We start from the raw sequence: 27,714 nt of genomic DNA on the forward strand, positions 1-27,714 counted from the left end.
AGAGAACTATTACATGAATTGCAGGTGGCAGAAAAAAAGTCGACTTCACAATGATAAGAAAGTGAATAGTGAATAGTTATTATATTTCCCGGCTGCTTTCTTCCTCTTTGTGTGAAACAAAACAAGAGGAAGGAACCAACAATGTTCTCTGATCCTCTTATCCTTGTACTTCATCCTTTGCCCCATTCATTCCTTCTATGACTTGTCTGTCATGCATGGCTCCATCTCTGTCCGTCCATGGCTCCATCCCTGTCCGTCCAAGGCTCCATCTCTGTCCATCCATGGCTCCATCTCTGTCCATCCATGGTTCCATCTCTGTCCGTCCATGGCTCCATCTCTGTCCATCCATGACTCCATCTCTGTCTGTCCATGGCTCCATCTCTGTCCATCCATGGCTCCATCTCTGTCCGTCCATGGCTCCATCCCTGTCCGTCCAAGGCTCCATCTCTGTCCATCCATGGCTCCATCTCTGTCCATCCATGGTTCCATCTCTGTCCGTCCATGGCTCCATCTCTGTCCATCCATGGCTCCATCTCTGTCCGTCCATGACTCCATCTCTGTCCATCCATGACTCCATCTCTGTCCATCCATAGCTCCATCTCTGTCCGTCCATGGCTCCATCTCTGTCCGTCCATGGCTCCATCTCTGTCCGTCCATGGCTCCATCTCTGTCCGTCCATGACTCCATCTCTGTCCATCCATGGCTCCATCTCTGTCGGTCCATGGCTCCATCTCTGTCGGTCCATGGCTCCATTTCTGTCGGTCCATGGCTCCATTTCTGTCGGTCCATGGCTCCATCTCTGTCCGTCCATGACTCCATCTGTGTCCGTCCATGACTCCATCTCTGTCCGTCCATGGCTCCATCTCTGTCCGTCCATGGCTCCATCTCTGTCCGTCCATGACTCCATCTCTGTCCGTCCATGACTCCATCTCTGTCCGTCCATGGCTCCATCTCTGTCCGTCCATGGCTCCATCTCTGTCCGTCCATGGCTCCATCCCTGTCCGTCCATGGCTCCATCTCTGTCCGTCCATGGCTCCATCCCTGTCCGTCCATGGCTCCATCTCTGTCCGTCCATGCCTCCATCTCTGTCCATCCATGGCTCCATCTCTGTCGGTCCATGGCTCCATTTCTGTCCGTCCATGGCTCCATCCCTGTCCGTCCATGGCTCCATCTCTGTCCGTCCATGGCTCCATCTCTGTCCGTCCATGGCTCCATCTCTGTCCGTCCATGGCTCCATCTCTGTCCGTCCATGACTCCATCTGTGTCCGTCCATGGCTCCATCTCTGTCCGTTCATGGCTCCATCCCTGTCCGTCCATGGCTCCATCCCTGTCCGTCCATGGCTCCATCCCTGTCCGTCCATGGCTCCATCCCTGTCCGTCCATGGCTCCATCCCTGTCCGTCCATGGCTCCATCCCTGTCCGTCCATGGCTCCATCTCTGTCCGTCCATGGCTCCATCTCTGTCTGTCCATGACTCCATCCCTGTCCGTCCATGGCTCCATCTCTGTCCGTCCATGGCTCCATCTCTGTCCGTCCATGGCTCCATCCCTGTCCGTCCATGGCTCCATCTCTGTCCGTCCATGGCTCCATCCCTGTCCGTCCATGGCTCCATCCCTGTCCGTCCATGGCTCCATCTCTGTCCATCCATGGCTCCATCTCTGTCGGTCCATGGCTCCATTTCTATCCGTCCATGGCTCCATCCCTGTCCGTCCATGGCTCCATCTCTGTCCGTCCATGGCTCCATCTCTGTCCGTCCATGGCTCCATCTCTGTCCGTCCATGGCTCCATCCCTGTCCGTCCATGGCTCCATCTCTGTCCATCCATGGCTCCATCTCTGTCGGTCCATGGCTCCATTTCTATCCGTCCATGGCTCCATCCCTGTCCGTCCATGGCTCCATCTCTGTCCGTCCATGGCTCCATCTCTGTCCGTCCATGGCTCCATCTCTGTCCGTCCATGGCTCCATCTCTGTCCGTCCATGGCTCCATCCCTGTCCGTTCATGGCTCCATCCCTGTCCGTCCATGGCTCCATCTCTTTCCGTCCATGACTCCATCCCTGTCCGTCCATGACTCCGTCTCTGTCCATCCATGGCTCCGTCTCTGTCCGTCCATGGCTCCATCCCTGTCCGTCCATGACTCCATCTCTGTCCTGCCACGTCTCCATCTCTGTCCTCCCAAGTCTCCATCTCTGTCCTTCAAAGGCTTCATCTTTGTTCTGCAACATATCCATATCTCCTGACACATCTACCCCCGTGTCTGACAATGTTTCCAGTCCCTGTCCCGCTATGGCTCCATCCCTGACCTTCATCCATTTTCCTCTCCACCATACCTGTCCTTTCCTCCTTCTCCCTATATCCCCATACCTCTGTTGTATGAGCCACCCCCATCACCCCTTTCTGCTCCTTACCTTATCTGGCCCTTATCCTGCTTTACCTGCCTCTCTACTGTACCAGTTAATGGAGCTGAGCTGTAGTACCAGACACAACCCATGGATAGGAGTGGCGCTCTTTACGGAAGAAAGCAGACTTTTTATTGTCCAGTCCTGGATCCCTTTAAGAACTATATCTTGAAGTTTTTACTCCATTTCTTTCTGTAGGGTTTCTCAGGATGCAGCGCTTCCTCTAAAGCTTCCTATTTCTTGTCTTCTTGCAGGCATCCTCTTCGCTGTGACGGTAATGGGCCCCGGCGTCGCTTTCATCCTCGGATCTGCCATGTTACGCTTCTATGTTGACATTGACAAGCTCCCAGCCGGTGAGTGTGAACCTGAGCCAGCACCTGCCGAGATACAAAGCTTCACGGCCGAGCGCGACTGCCCAAGAATAAAGGCGAGCTGACAGGCGCCGTGCTGCCGAGCGTCGCTGCCGTCTGCTGATTCATAAAACCTCTATTATCAGCCCAGCAAGGTGTTTGCTGCAGCATATGCCGCCATCTCAGCATGCGAGACCTGCGCTCGGCAAGGAACCTCAAGGTGCTGCTCCGAGGGCAGGAGAGACTCCAAGGATCTAGAAGTATCTGGGTCAGACGCTGTAGATACAGTGAGACTCTCTATTCCTATGCTGAAGGACACCTCTTCTTGTAACCACAGTGTCCCTGCAACACATTGCTTACCATTTGTAATACTATTGTAACATCACTTTTATTACATTTAAAGGGCCAGTACACAGTCTTTTCAGTGCAACTACACAAAATCAGTCCATAATGAAGCCCCGTAGTGTCCCCACAGGGTTTATTATATCATTTTTTGCCAACATTCAGTATGATACTACGCATATAGAGTATGACGCCCAACACACAGTATGATACTACCCCTACACAGTGTCTCTCCCCCACATCACCCTCACACAGTATGATCCTATTTATACACAGTATGATGCCCCATCAGTGCCCCCACAAAGTATGATACTACTGATACACAGTATGATGCCCCCTCAGTGCCCCCACACAGTGTGATCCTACCAATACACAGTATGATGCCCCATCAGTACCCCCACACAGTATGATACTACTCATACACAGTATGATGCCCCCTCAGTGCCCCCACACAGTGTGATCCTACCAATACACAGTATGATGCCCCATCAGTACCCCCACACAGTATGATATAACTCATACACAGTATGATGCCCCATCAGTACCCCACACAGTATGATATTACTCATACACAGTATGATGCCCCATCAGTACCCCCACACAGTATGATACTACTCATACACAGTATGATGCCCCCTCAGTGCCCCCACACAGTGTGATCCTACCAATACACAGTATGATGCCCCATCAGTACCCCCACACAGTATGATACTACTCATACACAGTATGATGCCCCATCAGTGCCCCCACACAGTATGATACTACTCATACACAGTATGATGCCCCATCAGTGCCCCCACACAGTATGATACTACTCATACACAGTATGATGCCCCATCAGTGCCCCCACACAGTATGATACTACTCATACACAGTATGATGCCCCATCAGTACCCCCACACAGTATGATCCTACCAATACACAGTATGATGCCCCATCAGTGCCCCCACACAGTATGATACTACTCATACACAGTATGATGCCCCATCAGTACCCCCACACAGTATGATACTACTCATACACAGTATGATGCCCCATCAGTGCCCCCACACAGTATGATACTACTCATACACAGTATGATGCCCCATCAGTACCCCCACACAATATGATACTACTCATACACAGTATGATGCCCCATCAGTGCCCCCACACAGTATGATCCTACCAATACACAGTATGATGCCCCATCAGTGCCCCCACACAGTATGATACTACTCATACACAGTATGATGCCCCATCAGTACCCCCACACAATATGATACTACTCATACACAGTATGATGCCCCATCAGTGCCCCCACACAGTATGATCCTACCAATACACAGTATGATGCCCCATCAGTGCCCCACACAGTATGATATTACTCATACACAGTATGATGCCCCATCAGTACCCCCACACAGTATGATACTACTCATACACAGTATGATGCCCCCTCAGTGCCCCCACACAGTGTGATCCTACCAATACACAGTATGATGCTCCATCAGTACCCCCACACAGTATGATACTACTCATACACAGTATGATGCCCCATCAGTGCCCCCACACAGTATGATACTACTCATACACAGTATGATGCCCCATCAGTGCCCCCACACAGTGTGATCCTACCAATACACAGTATGATGCCCCATCAGTACCCCCACACAGTATGATACTACTCATACACAGTATGATGCCCCATCAGTGCCCCCACACAGTATGATACTACTCATACACAGTATGATGCCCCATCAGTGCCCCCACACAGTATGATACTACTCATACACAGTATGATGCCCCATCAGTACCCCCACACAGTATGATACTACTCATACACAGTATGATGCCCCCTCAGTACCCCCACACAGTATGATCCTACCAATACACAGTATGATGCCCCATCAGTGCCCCCACACAGTATGATACTACTCATACACAGTATAATGCCCCATCAGTACCCCCACACAGTATGATACTACTCATACACAGTATGATGCCCCATCAGTACCCCCACACAGTATGATCCTACCAATACACAGTATGATGCCCCATCAGTGCCCCCACACAGTATGATACTACTCATACACAGTATGATGCCCCATCAGTACCCCCACACAGTATGATACTACTCATACACAGTATGATGCCCCATCAGTGCCCCCACACAGTATGATACTACTCATACACAGTATGATGCCCCATCAGTACCCCCACACAATATGATACTACTCATACACAGTATGATGCCCCATCAGTGCCCCCACACAGTATGATCCTACCAATACACAGTATGATGCCCCATCAGTGCCCCCACACAGTATGATACTACTCATACACAGTATGATGCCCCATCAGTACCCCCACACAATATGATACTACTCATACACAGTATGATGCCCCATCAGTGCCCCCACACAGTATGATCCTACCAATACACAGTATGATGCCCCATCAGTGCCCCACACAGTATGATATTACTCATACACAGTATGATGCCCCATCAGTACCCCCACACAGTATGATACTACTCATACACAGTATGATGCCCCCTCAGTGCCCCCACACAGTGTGATCCTACCAATACACAGTATGATGCCCCATCAGTACCCCCACACAGTATGATACTACTCATACACAGTATGATGCCCCATCAGTGCCCCCACACAGTATGATACTACTCATACACAGTATGATGCCCCATCAGTGCCCCCACACAGTGTGATCCTACCAATACACAGTATGATGCCCCATCAGTACCCCCACACAGTATGATACTACTCATACACAGTATGATGCCCCATCAGTGCCCCCACACAGTATGATACTACTCATACACAGTATGATGCCCCATCAGTGCCCCCACACAGTATGATACTACTCATACACAGTATGATGCCCCATCAGTACCCCCACACAGTATGATACTACTCATACACAGTATGATGCCCCCTCAGTACCCCCACACAGTATGATCCTACCAATACACAGTATGATGCCCCATCAGTGCCCCCACACAGTATGATACTACTCATACACAGTATAATGCCCCATCAGTACCCCCACACAGTATGATACTACTCATACACAGTATGATGCCCCATCAGTGCCCCCACACAGTATGATCCTACCAATACACAGTATGATGCCCCATCAGTGCCCCACACAGTATGATATTACTCATACACAGTATGATGCCCCATCAGTACCCCCACACAGTATGATACTACTCATACACAGTATGATGCCCCATCAGTGCCCCCACACAGTATGATACTACTCATACACAGTATGATGCCCCATCAGTGCCCCCACACAGTATGATACTACTCATACACAGTATGATGCCCCATCAGTACCCCCACACAGTATGATACTACTGATACACAGTATGATGCCCCCTCAGTGCCCCCACACAGTATGATCCTACCAATACACAGTATGATGCCCCATCAGTACCCCCACACAGTATGATACTACTCATACACAGTATGATGCCCCATCAGTACCCCCACACAATATGATACTACTCATACACAGTATGATGCCCCATCAGTGCCCCCACACAGTATGATCCTACCAATACACAGTATGATGCCCCATCAGTGCCCCCACACAGTATGATACTACTCATACACAGTATGATGCCCCATCAGTACCCCCACACAGTATGATACTACTGATACACAGTATGATGCCCCCTCAGTGCCCCCACACAGTATGATCCTACCAATACACAGTATGATGCTCCATCAGTGCCCCACACAGTATGATATTACTCATACACAGTATGATGCCCCATCAGTACCCCCACACAGTATGATACTACTCATACACAGTATGATGCCCCATCAGTGCCCCCACACAGTATGATACTACTCATACACAGTATGATGCCCCATCAGTGCCCCCACACAGTATGATCCTACCAATACACAGTATGATGCCCCATCAGTGCCCCACACAGTATGATATTACTCATACACAGTATGATGCCCCATCAGTACCCCCACACAGTATGATACTACTCATACACAGTATGATGCCCCATCAGTGCCCCCACACAGTATGATACTACTCATACACAGTATGATGCCCCATCAGTGCCCCCACACAGTATGATCCTACCAATACACAGTATGATGCCCCATCAGTGCCCCCACGCAGTATGATACTACTCATACACAGTATGATGCCCCATCAGTGCCCCCACACAGTATGATACTACTGATACACAGTATGATGCCCCCTCAGTGCCCCCACACAGTATGATCCTACCAATACACAGTATGATGCCCCATCAGTACCCCCACACAGTATGATATAACTCATACACAGTATGATGCCCTCTTACAATATGATACTATTGATATACAGTATGATGCTCCTTCAGTGCCCCCACACAGTATGATCCTACCTATACACAGTATGATGCCCCATCAGTACCCCCACACAATATGATCCTACTCATACATAGTATGATGCCCCATCAGTGCCCCCACACAGTATGATCCTACCAATACACAGTATGATGCCCCATCAGTGCCCCCACACAGTATGATACTACTCATACACAGTATGATGCCCCATCAATACCCCCACACAGTATGATACTACTGATACACAGTATGATGCCCCATCAGTGCCCCCACACAGTGTGATCCTACCAATACACAGTATGATGCCCCATCAGTGCCCCACACAGTATGATATTACTCATACACAGTATGATGCCCCATCAGTACCCCCACACAGTATGATACTACTCATACACAGTATGATGCCCCCTCAGTGCCCCCACACAGTGTGATCCTACCAATACACAGTATGATGCCTCATCAGTACCCCCACACAGTATGATACTACTCATACACAGTATGATGCCCCATCAGTGCCCCCACACAGTATGATACTACTCATACACAGTATGATGCCCCATCAGTGCCCCCACACAGTATGATACTACTCATACACAGTATGATGCCCCATCAGTGCCCCCACACAGTATGATACTACTCATACACAGTATGATGCCCCATCAGTACCCCCACACAGTATGATCCTACCAATACACAGTATGATGCCCCATCAGTGCCCCCACACAGTATGATACTACTCATACACAGTATGATGCCCCATCAGTACCCCCACACAGTATGATACTACTGATACACAGTATGATGCCCCCTCAGTGCCCCCACACAGTATGATCCTACCAATACACAGTATGATGCCCCATCAGTGCCCCACACAGTATGATATTACTCATACACAGTATGATGCCCCATCAGTACCCCCACACAGTATGATACTACTCATACACAGTATGATGCCCCATCAGTGCCCCCACACAGTATGATACTACTCATACACAGTATGATGCCCCATCAGTACCCCCACACAATATGATACTACTCATACACAGTATGATGCCCCATCAGTGCCCCCACACAGTATGATCCTACCAATACACAGTATGATGCCCCATCAGTGCCCCCACACAGTATGATACTACTCATACACAGTATGATGCCCCATCAGTACCCCCACACAGTATGATACTGCTGATACACAGTATGATGCCCCCTCAGTGCCCCCACACAGTATGATCCTACCAATACACAGTATGATGCCCCATCAGTGCCCCACACAGTATGATATTACTCATACACAGTATGATGTCCCATCAGTACCCCCACACAGTATGATACTACTCATACACAGTATGATGCCCCATCAGTGCCCCCACACAGTATGATACTACTCATACACAGTATGATGCCCCATCAGTGCCCCCACACAGTATGATCCTACCAATACACAGTATGATGCCCCATCAGTGCCCCACACAGTATGATATTACTCATACACAGTATGATGCCCCATCAGTACCCCCACACAGTATGATACTACTCATACACAGTATGATGCCCCATCAGTGCCCCCACACAGTATGATACTACTCATACACAGTATGATGCCCCATCAGTGCCCCCACACAGTATGATACTACTCATACACAGTATGATGCCCCATCAGTGCCCCCACGCAGTATGATACTACTCATACACAGTATGATGCCCCATCAGTGCCCCCACACAGTATGATACTACTGATACACAGTATGATGCCCCCTCAGTGCCCCCACACAGTATGATCCTACCAATACACAGTATGATGCCTCATCAGTACCCCCACACAGTATGATATAACTCATACACAGTATGATGCCCTCTTACAATATGATACTATTGATATACAGTATGATGCTCCTTCAGTGCCCCCACACAGTATGATCCTACCTATACACAGTATGATGCCTCTTCAGTGTCCTCACACAGTATGATACTACTCATACACAGTATGATGCCCCATCAGTACCCCCACACAGTATGATACTACTGATACACAGTTTGATGCCCCCTCAGTGCCCCCACACAGTATGATCCTACCAATACACAGTATGATGCCCCATCAGTGGCCCCACACAGTATGATACTACTGATACACAGTATGATGCCCCCTCAGTGCCCCCACACAGTATGATATTACCAATACACAGTATGATGCCCCATCAGTGCCCCCACACAGTATGATACTACTCATACACAGTACGATTCCCCATCAGTACCCCCACACACTATGATACTACTCATACACAGTATGATGCCCCATCAGTACCCCCACACAGTATGATATTACTCATACACAGTATGATGCCCTCTTACAATATGATACTACTGATACACAGTATGATGCCCCTTCAGTGCCCCCACGCAGTATGATCCTACCTATACACAGTATGATGCCCCCTCAGTGCCCCCACACAGTATGATACTACTCATACACAGTATGATGCCCCTTCAGTGCCCCCACGCAGTATGATCCTACCTATACACAGTATGATGCCCTCTTACAATATGATACTACTGATACACAATATGATGCCCCATCAGTGCCTCCATGCAGTATGATACTACTGATACACAGTATGATGCCCCCTCAGAGTCCCCACACAGTATGATCCTACCTATACACAGTATGATGCCCCATCAGTGCCTCCATGCAGTATGATACTACTCATATACAGCATGATGCCCCCTCAGAGTCCCCACACAGTATGATCCTACCTATACACAGTATGATGCCCCATCAGTGCCTCCATGCAGTATGATACTACTCATACACAGCATGATGCCCCCTCAGAGTCCCCACACAGTATGATACTACTCATATACAGTATGATGCCCTCTTACAATGTGATACTACTGATACACAGTATGATGCCCTCATACAATATCATCATAGCTATACACAGTATGATGCCCCCTGAGTGCGCCCACACAGTATGATCCTACCTATACACAGTATGAAGTCCCCACAGTGCCCTCACATGGTATGATACTATGCTGATGGCGCCAGCATTTAATCCAACTGCCGCCAACATCCTGGTACAGCCCCCAAATCCAGTACTCTGCCTCTGGATCCAGCATGGCTGGGGGGTGTGCCAGCGCACATTGGTGACCCTTCTAAATGAAGTTTCCAGCCCTGTAATCCATAGTGTGTAGCTCATTCACATGGGTCTTTGGCTTTGCCCTAGTGGGACAGTGGAGCTAACAGTCATACTGTACATAGCACGCCACACCACCACAATCCTAAGCCCCTGCAATTCAGGCTATAAAGCCCCACCACCAAGAGCAGCTCAAACCAGACAGGAATGTCCACTTTAAGAACAATCTTCATCACTCTCGCCCCATTTTTAATTTGCTGGGATTGTCTCACAAATTCCCAACAGTCTTAGCAAACTCAGAAATTGTTAGCAACTGTCAGAACCTTTGTACTTCATGAGTCCAACCTGGAATGGTCTCCTCCTTTCCTGGGCATTGTAGCAGCCATCCTTCTCCATGCACCCATCTCATAAGTTGTGATTAGCCCTTTTAAAATGAAAAAAAAAAACATGAACATTATTATAGGAAAAACTTTAATAAATAAGCAAAAATAATATTTATAAAAAATTATCTAAAAAGCAAAGAAAAATATAATTGTAGAATCTGTTTTTAGATGACAATTTCTTTATACTGATGAAACCTTCTGTGAAGGATCCCCACCTCGCCACCCGCCAGACATCGGTATTATGTTAGACGATCACGTCATACGGGTCCACACTTTGAACCAACGTGACATTCCGCACCCCCTCGGGGACATGTAAGGTCACATTGGCACAGATTTTCACAGACAGCCCCTGTCCACACGGGCCCAGCAAAGCTCAGGGAGTGAGAGAGGGTGGCTCACTCAGTCACTGACATGGCACCACACTCGCTCACACCACTGACAGGCTAAGAGGCCCCTTTCACTAGCCCAGTGAACAGAACCTTGTCAGCCCAGTTGAACCGTCACGAGTTCATATTCAACATAACCCTGGTCAGTTAACGGGAATTATATCGGGCCAGAAACCAGCCTCGGCAGCATGAGAATTAGCCGAGCAACGGACATGTGGATTCATGGATCAAGATAAAAGAGCAGCCCAAGGTTACATTATATGTTTAATCGCCTTATGGGCACACTAGACAATGCATTATATACACAAGGGTTATACATATATAATGGTCAGAGATGCAAATACAATAGTAGTTGTACAAAAGTATGCAAATATTAAGAGTCAGTTACCAGTCAGATGGAAGGCCTGGCTTGCGGGGTAGGGGCTGCCACATGGGAGGCTTGTGGTCCCCTCTGTTGTGTGACTTCTCCCCACACAATGTGTCGTCGTGACCTCCCAGAGAAAAAGCACTAGGCCAAGACCTGCCGGGGCATTTAACCCCTCTGGGTCACTCCACTCTTGCCCACTGGGCTGAACCTGAATCTCCGCCCTGTGTCCCTGGCAGATAATAACTCCAAAACTTCAGATGGGTCATACCTCCTTAATGGAGAGTCCTAGGGAGGCAGTTCTGGTGTTTTTGGATCCAGCCGGGCCGCTGCTACGGGTGGAGACTAAACACAGCAGTCCTATGGATTTCTGAATAGCTGTGGTATGTATCTCCCTATCCCTATGTGCTAGACTGGGTCGAGAACCAGGTGGACATTCACCATGTCCTGGGGATTTCGGAAATATATTCGATGTATAGCTAGGACGTATAGTATTTCAATAACGCAATATGAAATTCATATCTGTCTGAGCAAAGGAAAACCGCATGGCTTTGAGTCCATATGGCAGGCACTTCTTTGTTCTGAGTTGAGCTGGCTTGAGGTGTGATATCTGTCTGAAGGGGGGTTTATAATCCTCTGCCAAATAGTTTACAATGATTGACATGGAATTATTTCTCCAATGTTTTTTACACCCTCCATGACTTTGGCTGCGGCTTCACTTTTTTTCTGCTCAGACGTAAAAGACTTCAATACTGAGAAAAAAAATAAATAAAGTTTTGTAAATTAATAAAGAAATAAACCTCATTCTAAAAATGTATAAGGAACAAGAAATCGTGAATCTGCTCATCGTTGCTTTTCTATCTTTTCCCAGGTGAGATAGTTCTTACTCCCAGTGACCCGCGCTGGATCGGCGCCTGGTGGCTCGGCTTCATAGTGGCAGCGAGCGTTGTAGCGCTGACCTCCATTCCTTACTTCTTCTTCCCCAGGGAAATGCCAAAAGAGGTAACTAGTACCATCTAATATCCGGACACTAAATTGCACACATATTTCAATGCAGAAGGGGAGATAGAATAGAGAGATAGATAGAGATATTAATTTGTCATTTCCAGCGATGTGTCACTTACTGGGCTGGGCAGTTTTTTTTTCTGTTTCAATAAATCAGTGTTTTATCAGCAGGAGATTATCACTACTGGACTAGGTGTCTCGTGCCTCCTAGTCCAACCACAACACCACCACTGATTAGCAGCTTTCTGTTAGCATACAATGTATACAATGTACACAGCTGTCAGCCAGTAGTGTGGGCGGGGTTATACACAGCTGTCAATCAGTGTTGTGGGCGGGATTATACACAGCTGCCAATCAGTGTTGTGGGCGGGATTATACACAGCTGCCAATCAGTGTTGTGGGCGGGATTATACATAGCTGCCAATCAGTGTTGTGGGCGGGATTATACACAGCTGCCAATCAGTGTTGTGGGCGGGATTATACACAGCTGCCAATCAGTGGTGTAGGCTGCGAATTCCGCTACATCTGCAGCAGAGAAAACTGTTATTCTATCACAACTGTTGCACTCAGTAAAGAAAAAGTGACACATCACTGGAATCAGGGTCTCTGCCCCTACATCATGCTGCTTTCAGATTACATAGCAAAACCTGCTGACAGATTCCCTGTTTTGGTGCGTCTTGACCCACCCCACACTCATAGATCCGGCCTTTGTTCATGATTTTAGTAACATTTCAGGGCCTATGCACATTTTCCAAGAATATAAGGACAAGACCGAAGTGTAATAAGCCCCCCATTATCCCTGTAATAAGCCCCCTATTATCCCTGTAATAAGCCCCCTATTAGCCCTGTAATAAGCCCGCTATTAGCCCTGTAATAAGCCCCCCATTATCCCTGTAATAAGCCCCCTATTAGCCCTGTAATAAGCCCCCTATTAGCCCTGTAATAAGCCCCCTATTAGCCCTGTAATAAGCCCGCTATTAGCCCTGTAATAAGCCCCCCATTATCCCTGTAATAAGCCCCCTATTAGCCCTGTAATAAGCCCCCTATTAGCCCTGTAATAAGCCCCCCATTATCCCTGTAATAAGCCCCCCATTATCCCTGTAATAAGCCCCCTATTAGCCCTGTAATAAGCCCCCCATTATCCCTGTAATAAGCCCCCTATTAGCCCTGTAATAAGCCCCCCATTATCCCTGTAATAAGCCCCCCATTATCCCTGTAATAAGCCCCCTATTAGCCCTGTAATAAGCCCCCTATTAGCCCTGTAATAAGCCCCCTATTAGCCCTGTAATAAGCCCCCCATTATCCCTGTAATAAGCCCCCTATTAGCCCTGTAATAAGCCCCCCATTATCCCTGTAATAAGCCCCCCATTATCCCTGTAATAAGCCCCCTATTAGCCCTGTAATAAGCCCCCTATTAGCCCTGTAATAAGCCCCCTATTAGCCCTGTAATAAGCCCCCTATTAGCCCTGTAATAAGCCCGCTATTAGCCCTGTAATAAGCCCCCCATTATCCCTGTAATAAGCCCCCCATTATCCCTGTAATAAGCCCCCTATTAGCCCTGTAATAAGCCCCCCATTATCCCTGTAATAAGCCCCCTATTAGCCCTGTAATAAGCCCCCCATTATCCCTGTAATAAGCCCCCCATTATCCCTGTAATAAGCCCCCTATTAGCCCTGTAATAAGCCCCCTATTAGCCCTGTAATAAGCCCCCTATTAGCCCTGTAATAAGCCCCCCATTATCCCTGTAATAAGCCCCCCATTAGCCCTGTAATAAGCCCCCTATTAGCCCTGTAATAAGCCCCCTATTAGCCCTGTAATAAGCCCGCTATTAGCCCTGTAATAAGCCCCCCATTATCCCTGTAATAAGCCCCCTATTAGCCCTGTAATAAGCCCCCTATTAGCCCTGTAATAAGCCCCCTATTAGCCCTGTAATAAGCCCGCTATTAGCCCTGTAATAAGCCCCCCATTATCCCTGTAATAAGCCCCCTATTAGCCCTGTAATAAGCCCCCTATTAGCCCTGTAATAAGCCCCCCATTATCCCTGTAATAAGCCCCCCATTATCCCTGTAATAAGCCCCCTATTAGCCCTGTAATAAGCCCCCCATTATCCCTGTAATAAGCCCCCTATTAGCCCTGTAATAAGCCCCCCATTATCCCTGTAATAAGCCCCCCATTATCCCTGTAATAAGCCCCCTATTAGCCCTGTAATAAGCCCCCTATTAGCCCTGTAATAAGCCCCCTATTAGCCCTGTAATAAGCCCCCCATTATCCCTGTAATAAGCCCCCTATTAGCCCTGTAATAAGCCCCCTATTAGCCCTGTAATAAGCCCCCTATTAGCCCTGTAATAAGCCCGCTATTATCCCTGTAATAAGCCCCCCATTATCCCTGTAATAAGCCCCCTATTAGCCCTGTAATAAGCCCCCTATTAGCCCTGTAATAAGCCCGCTATTAGCCCTGTAATAAGCCCCCCATTATCCCTGTAATAAGCCCCCTATTAGCCCTGTAATAAGCCCCCTATTAGCCCTGTAATAAGCCCCCCATTATCCCTGTAATAAGCCCCCCATTATCCCTGTAATAAGCCCCCTATTATCCCTGTAATAAGCCCCCTATTAGCCCTGTAATAAGCCCCCCATTATCCCTGTAATAAGCCCCCCATTATCCCTGTAATAAGCCCCCTATTAGCCCTGTAATAAGCCCCCTATTAGCCCTGTAATAAGCCCGCTATTAGCCCTGTAATAAGCCCCCCATTATCCCTGTAATAAGCCCCCTATTAGCCCTGTAATAAGCCCCCTATTAGCCCTGTAATAAGCCCCCCATTATCCCTGTAATAAGCCCCCCATTATCCCTGTAATAAGCCCCCCATTATCCCTGTAATAAGCCCCCCATTATCCCTGTAATAAGCCCCCCATTAGCCCTGTAATAAGCCCCCTATTAGCCCTGTAATAAGCCCCCTATTAGCCCTGTAATAAGCCCGCTATTAGCCCTGTAATAAGCCCCCCATTATCCCTGTAATAAGCCCCCTATTAGCCCTGTAATAAGCCCCCTATTAGCCCTGTAATAAGCCCCCTATTAGCCCTGTAATAAGCCCGCTATTAGCCCTGTAATAAGCCCCCCATTATCCCTGTAATAAGCCCCCTATTAGCCCTGTAATAAGCCCCCCATTATCCCTGTAATAAGCCCCCCATTAGCCCTGTAATAAGCCCCCCATTATCCCTGTAATAAGCCCCCTATTAGCCCTGTAATAAGCCCGCTATTAGCCCTGTAATAAGCCCCCCATTATCCCTGTAATAAGCCCCCTATTAGCCCTGTAATAAGCCCCCCATTATCCCTGTAATAAGCCCCCTATTAGCCCTGTAATAAGCCCCCCATTATCCCTGTAATAAGCCCCCTATTAGCCCTGTAATAAGCCCCCCATTATCCCTGTAATAAGCCCCCCATTATCCCTGTAATAAGCCCCCTATTAGCCCTGTAATAAGCCCCCTATTAGCCCTGTAATAAGCCCCCTATTAGCCCTGTAATAAGCCCCCCATTATCCCTGTAATAATCCCCCTATTAGCCCTGTAATAAGCCCCCCAGTATCCCATCTCCATGGACCCCATGCCCATGGGCTGCCCCTATGTATGTAGTCATGTCCTGGAGGATGTGAGCGTAATCCAGACATCCCGTAACAAAGTTTCAATAAAAATTTTGGGGGTGAGCAAAAATCTTCCTCCGACCTTGTACCTTACACCTTTCTATGTCCGATTGTTCTGAATGTTTTCCGTCTGGTTCTTCCATTTCGCGGCCACGCGGTGAAGACGTGAACGAGTTCCTGAAACCTGCGGTGTTTGGACGCAGAACTAGTTGTGGTTTGTCTGTTTTGCTGAGTGCAATGTAACGGATTGAGCTGTAACAGCAAATATCGAGGAGAGAGGAGGGACGGAGACAAAACACACAGGGGCACGAGGAGCCCAAAGAGCTCTGCTACATCCAATGCTTGGATCATGGCGGACATTATACACATGGACAGGCTCTCAAGTTGGATGGGGCCCCTGTACTGAATGTCCCTTTCCAGACATGATTTAAGTCAAGAGTTTGGCCCCTGGTACAAAAGTGGGGCCCTAAATGTTGAAATATTGTGGCTATGACACAGACATATACCATATATTATAATCAGTCACTATTGAAAAACCAATGTTCCCTAAGAGGCAGGAGTAATACCGCCACACCATGACCTCTTTACATCTGACTCTAGAATATTTCCACCATACAGTGGTAGATACCAGTCCTGCAGAATATAGAGGTGACCCACAGGTGGCGTCCTCTCTGATTGCAGATGATCACTTCTCTTTTGTTTCCCTTCTGGCCCAGATCACCATGATGACTTCTTCCAGCCACAACTTAGGTCTGCGACATTTGCTTAGCATCTTCGTTGCCCCTTGTAGGCAGTAAACACACTCCTTTTTGGTCGGGCACAGTCTTAGTGCCCTACACAGATATAATGACACTTTTATGCCTCTAGTCAGTATTAATGACCACTGCTATCCCCCCAACAAGATGATAATGCCCCCGGATAGTTGGGTCATCTCCTCAGCCATCATGATGCCTGCCCGGCACAGACGGTGTGTGAATCTGACTCTGTTGTAGCGCTCGCTCACACTGGCGTATAACTCAGATAAAAAATCAGATTGCACATGCGACCAAAAAACTGCATGCCATACCGACCATCAGCATAACATCCGATATTTACAGGAACATTGCAATTCTGTAAGATGGGAAACTGCAAATGATTAATAGCTGATGGGGGGGAAAAAATCGGATTTTACACAAATGACAAGGGTCGTTGGATGAGAATGGGACCATTTATTTATACGCTCATGTGAGCGAGGCCTCACAGCGGAGGTCCTATAAGGGGCAGGGCTCTGGATCTATCCTATGCATTGCCCCTTCCTTCCTAATGGTGCACGATAGAATGGCCAAATAATAGTGATACCCAGTGCACAAATAAATGCACCATAGAGTGCACAAGTAATAGTGATATACAGTTCACAAATGCACCAAACAGTGCACAAATAGTGCAACACAAGGCACAAAAAAAATACCATGCCGTGCATACATAAAAGTGATACACAATACACAAATAAATACACCATACAGTGCACACATAATAGGGATACATAGGGCACAAATAAATGCACCATACAGTGCACAAATACTGATACACAGTAAACAAATAAATGCACCATACAGTGCACACATAATAGGGATACATAGGGCACAAATACTGATACACAGTAAACAAATAAATGCACCATACAGTGCATGAATAATAGTGATATACAGTACATACATAAATGCCCCATACAGTGCATGATTAACACTGCCCACTCGATACGAGAGGTGTTTGTCTGACACATTCATCTCCACTACGTCTGCAGTAAGCACACGCTTGCACAATGCCCTTTGGCGCATGATCTGGATGGCAAATGTCTGTGCAGAGAGGAAGCGGTGGACGACGCGCGTCTGACTTCTTCATTTTAGAAACCTGTAAGAAAAAGACAAATAACTGTAAATATTTACAATATGTGAACAGGAAGAATAACTGGGCAGCTGAGAGACAATAATATGGGGCGGGTGTTATCCTCAGCCCCAGAATAGAATGTCAGGGTCAGTAAAGACTGACACAGGCACAGAGCCGTAGGGAATAATGACAGAGAAGAGGTGTATAGAAATATCTAGTTACATTAATGCTACATACAGACACTGCGCCCCTGTGCTGCTGCGCTGCTGACTCTGCGTCTGATGCCGAACTTTCAGGTGTCAGATTTCTGCTCTTGAGGAAGAGATATTATCCATAACACGCAGCGTTCACCAATCATATATTATGTAACGATCAGCAGAGACCGGATCACTGAGCTCCACTTACAGCTACATTCTGTATGACGGAGCTGCCACATTGTAGACAGTTCCTGTGTGCACAGTGACGTACAGCGCCGGGAAACATTCTGTGTATAATGTCACAGTGTACATAGAGCGACAGGGTGCCCATATAATGCCAAGACATCTGTACTCAGAGTAATCACTGTGTTATCTGTGGTATTACATAGGACTGCAGGTGACATCTACTACATTATCTGTACTCAGAGAGTTATCACTGTGTTATCTGTGGTGTTACATAGGACTGCAGGTGACATCTACTACATTATCTGTACTCAGAGAGTTATCACTGTGTTATCTGTGGTGTTACATAGGACTGCATGTGACATCTACTACAATATCTGTACTCAGAGAGTTATCACTGTGTTATCTGTGGTGTTACATAGGACTGCAGGTGACATCTACTACATTATCTGTACTCAGAGAGTTATCACTGTGTTATCTGTGGTGTTACATAGGACTGCAGGTGACATCTACTACATTATCTGTACTCAGAGAGTTATCACTGTGTTATCTGTGGTGTTACATAGGACTGCAGGTGACATCTACTACATTATCTGTACTCAGAGAGTTATCACTGTGTTATCTGTGGTGTTACATAGGACTGCAGGTGACATCTACTACATTATCTGTACTCAGAGAGTTATCACTGTGTTATCTGTGGTGTTACATAGGACTGCAGGTGACATCTACTACATTATCTGTACTCAGAGAGTTATCACTGTGTTATCTGTGGTGTTACATAGGACTGCAGGTGACATCTACTACATTATCTGTACTCAGAGAGTTATCACTGTGTTATCTGTGGTGTTACATAGGACTGCAGGTGACATCTACTACATTATCAGTACTCAGAGAGTTATCACTGTGTTATCTGTGGTGTTACATAGGACTGCAGATGACATCTACTACATTATCTGTACTCAGAGAGTTATCACTGTGTTATCTGTGGTGTTACATAGGACTGCAGGTGACATCTACTACATTATCTGTACTCAGAGAGTTATCACTGTGTTATCTGTGGTGTTACATAGGACTGCGGTGACATCTACTACATTATCTGTACTCAGAGAGTTATCACTGTGTTATCTGTGGTGTTACATAGGACTGCGGTGACATCTACTACATTATCTGTACTCAGAGAGTTATCACTGTGTTATCTGTGGTGTTACATAGGACTGCAGGTGACATCTACTACATTATCTGTACTCAGAGAGTTATCACTGTGTTATCTGTGGTGTTACATAGGACTGCGGGTGACATCTACTACATTATCTGTACTCAGAGAGTTATCACTGTGTTATCTGTAGTGTTACATAGGACTGCAGGTGACATCTACTACATTATCTGTACTCAGAGAGTTATCACTGTGTTATCTGTGGTGTTACATAGGACTGCAGGTGACATCTACTACATTATCTGTACTCAGAGAGTTATCACTGTGTTATCTGTGGTGTTACATAGGACTGCAGATTACATCTACTGCATTATCTGTACTCACAGAGTTATCACTGTGTTATCTGTGGTGTTACATAGGACTGCAGGTGACATCTACTACATTATCTGTACTCAGAGAGTTATCACTGTGTTATCTGTGGTGTTACATAGGACTGCAGGTGACATCTACTACATTATCTGTACTCAGAGAGTTATCACTGTGTTATCTGTGGTGTTGCATAGGACTGCGGGTGACATCTACTACATTATCTGTACTCAGAGAGTTATCACTGTGTTATCTGTGGTGTTACATAGGACTGCATGTGATATCTACTACATTATCTGTACTCAGAGAGTTATCACTGTGTTATCTGTGGTGTTACATAGGACTGCAGGTGACATCTACTACATTATCTGTACTCAGAGAGTTATCACTGTGTTATCTGTGGTGTTACATAGGACTGCAGGTGACATCTACTACATTATCTGTACTCAGAGAGTTATCACTGTGTTATCTGTGGTGTTACATAGGACTGCAGGTGACATCTACTGCATTATCTGTACTCACAGAGTTATCACTGTGTTATCTGTGGTGTTACATAGGACTGCAGGTGACATCTACTACATTATCTGTACTCAGAGAGTTATCACTGTGTTATCTGTGGTGTTACATAGGACTGCAGGTGACATCTACTACATTATCTGTACTCAGAGAGTTATCACTGTATTATCTGTGGTGTTACATAGGACTGCAGGTGACATCTACTACATTATCTGTACTCAGAGAGTTATCACTGTGTTATCTGTGGTGTTACATAGGACTGCGGGTGACATCTACTACATTACCTGTACTCAGAGAGTTATCACTGTGTTATCTGTGGTGTTACATAGGACTGCGGTGACATCTACTACATTATCTGTACTCAGAGAGTTATCACTGTGTTATCTGTGGTGTTACATAGGACTGCGGTGACATCTACTACATTATCTGTACTCAGAGAGTTATCACTGTGTTATCTGTGGTGTTACATAGGACTGCAGGTGACATCTACTACATTATCTGTACTCAGAGAGTTATCACTGTGTTATCTGTGGTGTTACATAGGACTGCGGGTGACATCTACTACATTATCTGTACTCAGAGAGTTATCACTGTGTTATCTGTAGTGTTACATAGGACTGCAGGTGACATCTACTACATTATCTGTACTCAGAGAGTTATCACTGTGTTATCTGTGGTGTTACATAGGACTGCAGGTGACATCTACTACATTATCTGTACTCAGAGAGTTATCACTGTGTTATCTGTGGTGTTACATAGGACTGCAGATGACATCTACTGCATTATCTGTACTCACAGAGTTATCACTGTGTTATCTGTGGTGTTACATAGGACTGCAGGTGACATCTACTACATTATCTGTACTCAGAGAGTTATCACTGTGTTATCTGTGGTGTTACATAGGACTGCAGGTGACATCTACTACATTATCTGTACTCAGAGAGTTATCACTGTGTTATCTGTGGTGTTACATAGGACTGCAGATGACATCTACTGCATTATCTGTACTCACAGAGTTATCACTGTGTTATCTGTGGTGTTACATAGGACTGCAGGTGACATCTACTACATTATCTGTACTCAGAGAGTTATCACTGTGTTATCTGTGGTGTTACATAGGACTGCAGGTGACATCTACTACATTATCTGTACTCAGAGAGTTATCACTGTGTTATCTGTGGTGTTACATAGGACTGCAGGTGACATCTACTACATTATCTGTACTCAGAGAGTTATCACTGTGTTATCTGTGGTGTTACATAGGACTGCAGGTGACATCTACTACATTATCTGTACTCAGAGAGTTATCACTGTGTTATCTGTGGTGTTACATAGGACTGCAGGTGACATCTACTACATTATCTGTACTCAGAGAGTTATCACTGTGTTATCTGTGGTGTTACATAGGACTGCAGGCGACATCTACTACATTATCTGTACTCAGAGAGTTATCACTGTGTTATCTGTGGTGTTACATAGGACTGCAGGTGACATCTACTACATTATCTGTACTCAGAGAGTTATCACTGTGTTATCTGTGGTGTTACATAGGACTGCAGGTGCTATCTACTACATTATCTGTACTCAGAGAGTTATCACTGTGTTATCTGTGGTGTTACATAGGACTGCAGGTGACATCTACTACATTATCTGTACTCAGAGAGTTATCACTGTGTTATCTGTGGTGTTACATAGGACTGCAGATGACATCTACTGCATTATCTGTACTCAGAGAGTTATCACTATGTTATCTGTGGTGTTACATAGGACTGCAGATGACATCTACTGCATTATCTGTACTCAGAGAGTTATCACTGTGTTATCTGTGGTGTTACATAGGACTGCAGGTGACATCTACTACATTATCTGTACTCAGAGAGTTATCACTGTGTTATCTGTGGTGTTACATAGGACTGCAGGTGACATCTACTACATTATCTGTACTCAGAGAGTTATCACTGTGTTATCTGTGGTGTTACATAGGACTGCAGGTGACATCTACTACATTATCTGTACTCAGAGAGTTATCACTGTGTTATCTGTGGTGTTACATAGGACTGCAGGTGACATCTACTACATTATCTGTACTCAGAGAGTTATCACTGTGTTATCTGTGGTGTTACATAGGACTGCAGGTGACATCTACTACATTATCTGTACTCAGAGAGTTATCACTGTGTTATCTGTGGTGTTACATAGGACTGCAGGTGACATCTACTACATTATCTGTACTCAGAGAGTTATCACTGTGTTATCTGTGGTGTTACATAGGACTGCAGGTGACATCTACTACATTATCTGTACTCAGAGTTATCACTGTGTTATCTGTGCTGTTACATAGGACTGCAGGTGACATCTACTACATTATCTGTACTCAGAGTTATCACTGTGGTGTTACATAGGACTGCAGGTGACATCTACTACATTATCTGTACTCAGAGAGTTATCACTGTGTTATCTGTGGTGTTACATAGGACTGCAGGTGACATCTACTACATTATCTGTACTCGGAGAGTTATCACTGTGTTATCTGTGGTGTTACATAGGACTGCAGGTGACATCTACTACATTATCTGTACTCGGAGAGTTATCACTGTGTTATCTGTGGTGTTACATAGGACTGCAGGTGACATCTACTACATTATCTGTACTCAGAGAGTTATCACTGTGTTATCTGTGGTGTTACATAGGACTGCAGGCGACATCTACTACATTATCTGTACTCAGAGAGTTATCACTGTGTTATCTGTGGTGTTATATAGGACTGCAGGCGACATCTACTACATTATCTGTACTCAGAGAGTTATCACTGTGTTATCTGTGGTGTTACATAGGACTGCAGGTGACATCTACTACATTATCTGTACTCAGAGAGTTATCACTGTGTTATCTGTGGTGTTACATAGGACTGCAGGTGGCATCTCCTACATTCTCTGTACTCAGAGAGTTATCACTGTGTTATCTGTGGTGTTACATAGGACTGCAGGTGACATCTACTACATTATCTGTACTCAGAGTTATCACTGTGTTATCTGTGCTGTTACATAGGACTGCAGGTGACATCTACTACATTATCTGTACTCGGAGAGTTATCACTGTGTTATCTGTGGTGTTACATAGGACTGCAGGTGACATCTAGTACATTATCTGTACTCAGAGAGTTATCACTGTGTTATCTGTGGTGTTACATAGGACTGCAGGCGACATCTACCACATTATCTGTACTCAGAGAGTTATCACTGTGTTATCTGTGGTGTTACATAGGACTGCAGGCGACATCTACTACATTATCTGTACTCAGAGAGTTATCACTGTGTTATCTGTGGTGTTACATAGGACTGCAGGTGACATCTACTACATTATCTGTACTCAGATAGTTATCACTGTGTTATCTGTGGAGTTACATAGGACTGCAGGTGACATCTACTACATAATCTGTACTCAGAGAGGTATCACTGTGTTATCTGTGGTGTTACATAGGACTGCAGGTGACATCTACTACATTATCTGTACTCAGAGAGTTATCACTGTGTTATCTGTGGAGTTACATAGGACTGCATGTGACATCTACTACATTATCTGTACTCAGAGAGTTATCACTGTGTTATCTGTGGTGTTACATAGGACTGCAGGTGACATCTACTACATTATCTGTACTCAGAGAGTTATCACTGTGTTATCTGTGGTGTTACATAGGACTGCAGGTGACATCTACTGCATTATCTGTACTCAGAGAGTTATCACTATGTTATCTGTGGTGTTACATAGGACTGCAGGTGACATCTACTACATTATCTGTACTCAGAGAGTTATCACTGTGTTATCTGTGGTGTTACATAGGACTGCATGTGACATCTACTACATCATCTGTACTCAGAGAGTTATCACTGTGTTATCTGTGGAGTTACATAGGACTGCAGGTGACATCTACTACATTATCTGTACTCAGAGAGTTATCACTGTGTTATCTGTGGTGTTACATAGGACTGCAGGTGACATCTACTACATTATCTGTACTCGGAGAGTTATCACTGTGTTATCTGTGGTGTTACATAGGACTGCAGGTGACATCTACTACATTATCTGTACTCGGAGAGTTATCACTGTGTTATCTGTGGTGTTACATAGGACTGCAGGTGACATCTACTACATTATCTGTACTCAGAGAGTTATCACTGTGTTATCTGTGGTGTTACATAGGACTGCAGGCGACATCTACTACATTATCTGTACTCAGAGAGTTATCACTGTGTTATCTGTGGTGTTATATAGGACTGCAGGCGACATCTACTACATTATCTGTACTCAGAGAGTTATCACTGTGTTATCTGTGGAGTTACATAGAACTGCAGGTGACATCTACTACATTATCTGTACTCAGAGAGTTATCACTGTGTTATCTGTGCTGTTACATAGGACTGCAGGTGACATCTACTGCATTATCTGTACTCAGAGTTATCACTGTGTTATCTGTGGTGTTACATAGGACTGCAGGTGACATCTACTACATTATCTGTACTCAGAGTTATCACTGTGTTATCTGTGGTGTTACATAGGACTGCAGGTGACATCTACTACATTATCTGTACTCAGAGAGTTATCACTGTGTTATCTGTGGTGTTACATAGGACTGCAGATGACATCTACTGCATTATCTGTACTCAGAGAGTTATCACTGTGTTATCTGTGGTGTTACATAGGACTGCATGTGACATCTACTACATTATCTGTACTCAGAGAGTTATCACTGTGTTATCTGTGGTGTTACATAGGACTGCATGTGACATCTACTACATTATCTGTACTCAGAGAGTTATCACTGTGTTATCTGTGGTGTTACATAGGACTGCAGGTGACATCTACTACATAATCTGTACTCAGAGAGTTATCACTGTGTTATCTGTGGTGTTACATAGGACTGCAGGTGACATCTACTACATTATCTGTACTCAGAGAGTTATCACTGTGTTATCTGTGGTGTTACATAGGACTGCAGGTGACATCTACTACATTATCTGTACTCAGAGAGTTATCACTGTGTTATCTGTGGTGTTACATAGGACTGCAGATGACATCTACTGCATTATCTGTACTCAGAGAGTTATCACTATGTTATCTGTGGTGTTACATAGGACTGCAGATGACATCTACTGTATTATCTGTACTCAGAGAGTTATCACTGTGTTATCTGTGGAGTTACATAGGACTGCATGTGACATCTACTACATTATCTGTACTCAGAGAGATATCACTGTGTTATCTGTGGTGTTACATAGGACTGCAGGTGACATCTACTACATTATCTGTACTCAGAGAGTTATCACTGTGTTATCCGTGGTGTTACATAGGACTGCAGGTGACATCTACTACATTATGTGTACTCAGAGAGTTATCACTGTGTTATCTGTGGTGTTACATAGGACTGCAGGTGACATCTACTACATTATCTGTACTCAGAGAGTTATCACTGTGTTATCTGTGGTGTTACATAGGACTGCAGGTGACATCTACTACATTATCTGTACTCAGAGAGTTATCACTGTGTTATCTGTGGTGTTACATAGGACTGCAGGTGACATCTACTACATTATCTGTACTCAGAGTTATCACTGTGTTATCTGTGCTGTTACATAGGACTGCAGGTGACATCTACTACATTATCTGTACTCAGAGTTATCACTGTGTTATCTGTGGTGTTACATAGGACTGCAGGTGACATCTACTACATTATCTGTACTCAGAGAGTTATCACTGTGTTTTCTGTGGTGTTACATAGGACTGCAGGTGACATCTACTACATTTCTGTACTCAGAGTTATCACTGTGTTATCTGTGCTGTTACATAGGACTGCAGGTGACATCTACTACATTATCTGTACTCAGAGTTATCACTGTGTTATCTGTGGTGTTACATAGGACTGCAGGTGACATCTACTACATTATCTGTACTCAGAGAGTTATCACTGTGTTATCTGTGGTGTTACATAGGACTGCAGGTGACATCTACTACATTATCTGTACTCGGAGAGTTATCACTGTGTTATCTGTGGTGTTACATAGGACTGCAGGTGACATCTACTACATTATCTGTACTCGGAGAGTTATCACTGTGTTATCTGTGGTGTTACATAGGACTGCAAGTGACATCTACTACATTATCTGTACTCAGAGAGTTATCACTGTGTTATCTGTGGTGTTACATAGGACTGCAGATGACATCTACTGCATTATCTGTACTCAGAGAGTTATCACTATGTTATCTGTGGTGTTACATAGGACTGCAGATGACATCTACTGTATTATCTGTACTCAGAGAGTTATCACTGTGTTATCTGTGGAGTTACATAGGACTGCATGTGACATCTACTACATTATCTGTACTCAGAGAGATATCACTGTGTTATCTGTGGTGTTACATAGGACTGCAGGTGACATCTACTACATTATCTGTACTCAGAGAGTTATCACTGTGTTATCCGTGGTGTTACATAGGACTGCAGGTGACATCTACTACATTATCTGTACTCAGAGAGTTATCACTGTGTTATCTGTGGTGTTACATAGGACTGCAGGTGACATCTACTACATTATCTGTACTCAGAGAGTTATCACTGTGTTATCTGTGGTGTTACATAGGACTGCAGGTGACATCTACTACATTATCTGTACTCAGAGAGTTATCACTGTGTTATCTGTGGTGTTACATAGGACTGCAGGTGACATCTACTACATTATCTGTACTCAGAGTTATCACTGTGTTATCTGTGCTGTTACATAGGACTGCAGGTGACATCTACTACATTATCTGTACTCAGAGTTATCACTGTGTTATCTGTGGTGTTACATAGGACTGCAGGTGACATCTACTACATTATCTGTACTCAGAGAGTTATCACTGTGTTTTCTGTGGTGTTACATAGGACTGCAGGTGACATCTACTACATTATCTGTACTCAGAGTTATCACTGTGTTATCTGTGCTGTTACATAGGACTGCAGGTGACACCTACTACATTATCTGTACTCAGAGTTATCACTGTGTTATCTGTGGTGTTACATAGGACTGCAAGTGACATCTACTAC

At 45.4% G+C, this 27,714-nt stretch overlaps 1 protein-coding gene across 2 annotated transcripts in view; it reads left to right on the forward strand.

The window, feature by feature from the left end:
- The window catches only part of SLCO2B1 (solute carrier organic anion transporter family member 2B1), a 355,225-nt gene that overhangs the window by 148,129 nt on the left and 179,382 nt on the right, over positions 1–27,714 (forward strand). For both annotated transcript variants that reach the window (XM_073661073.1, XM_073661072.1), the window contains exons 6-7: positions 2,650–2,748; positions 12,584–12,714. In XM_073661073.1, the coding sequence (XP_073517174.1) occupies positions 2,650–2,748; positions 12,584–12,714 (230 nt within the window). The remainder of the gene's footprint in view (positions 1–2,649; positions 2,749–12,583; positions 12,715–27,714) is intronic.

The sequence above is a fragment of the Phyllobates terribilis genome, unplaced genomic scaffold, assembly GCF_046119375.1.
Source record: "Phyllobates terribilis strain yellow unplaced genomic scaffold, ASM4611937v1 Scaffold_2__4_contigs__length_985480577, whole genome shotgun sequence".
Classification (NCBI taxonomy): Eukaryota; Metazoa; Chordata; class Amphibia; order Anura; family Dendrobatidae; genus Phyllobates; species Phyllobates terribilis.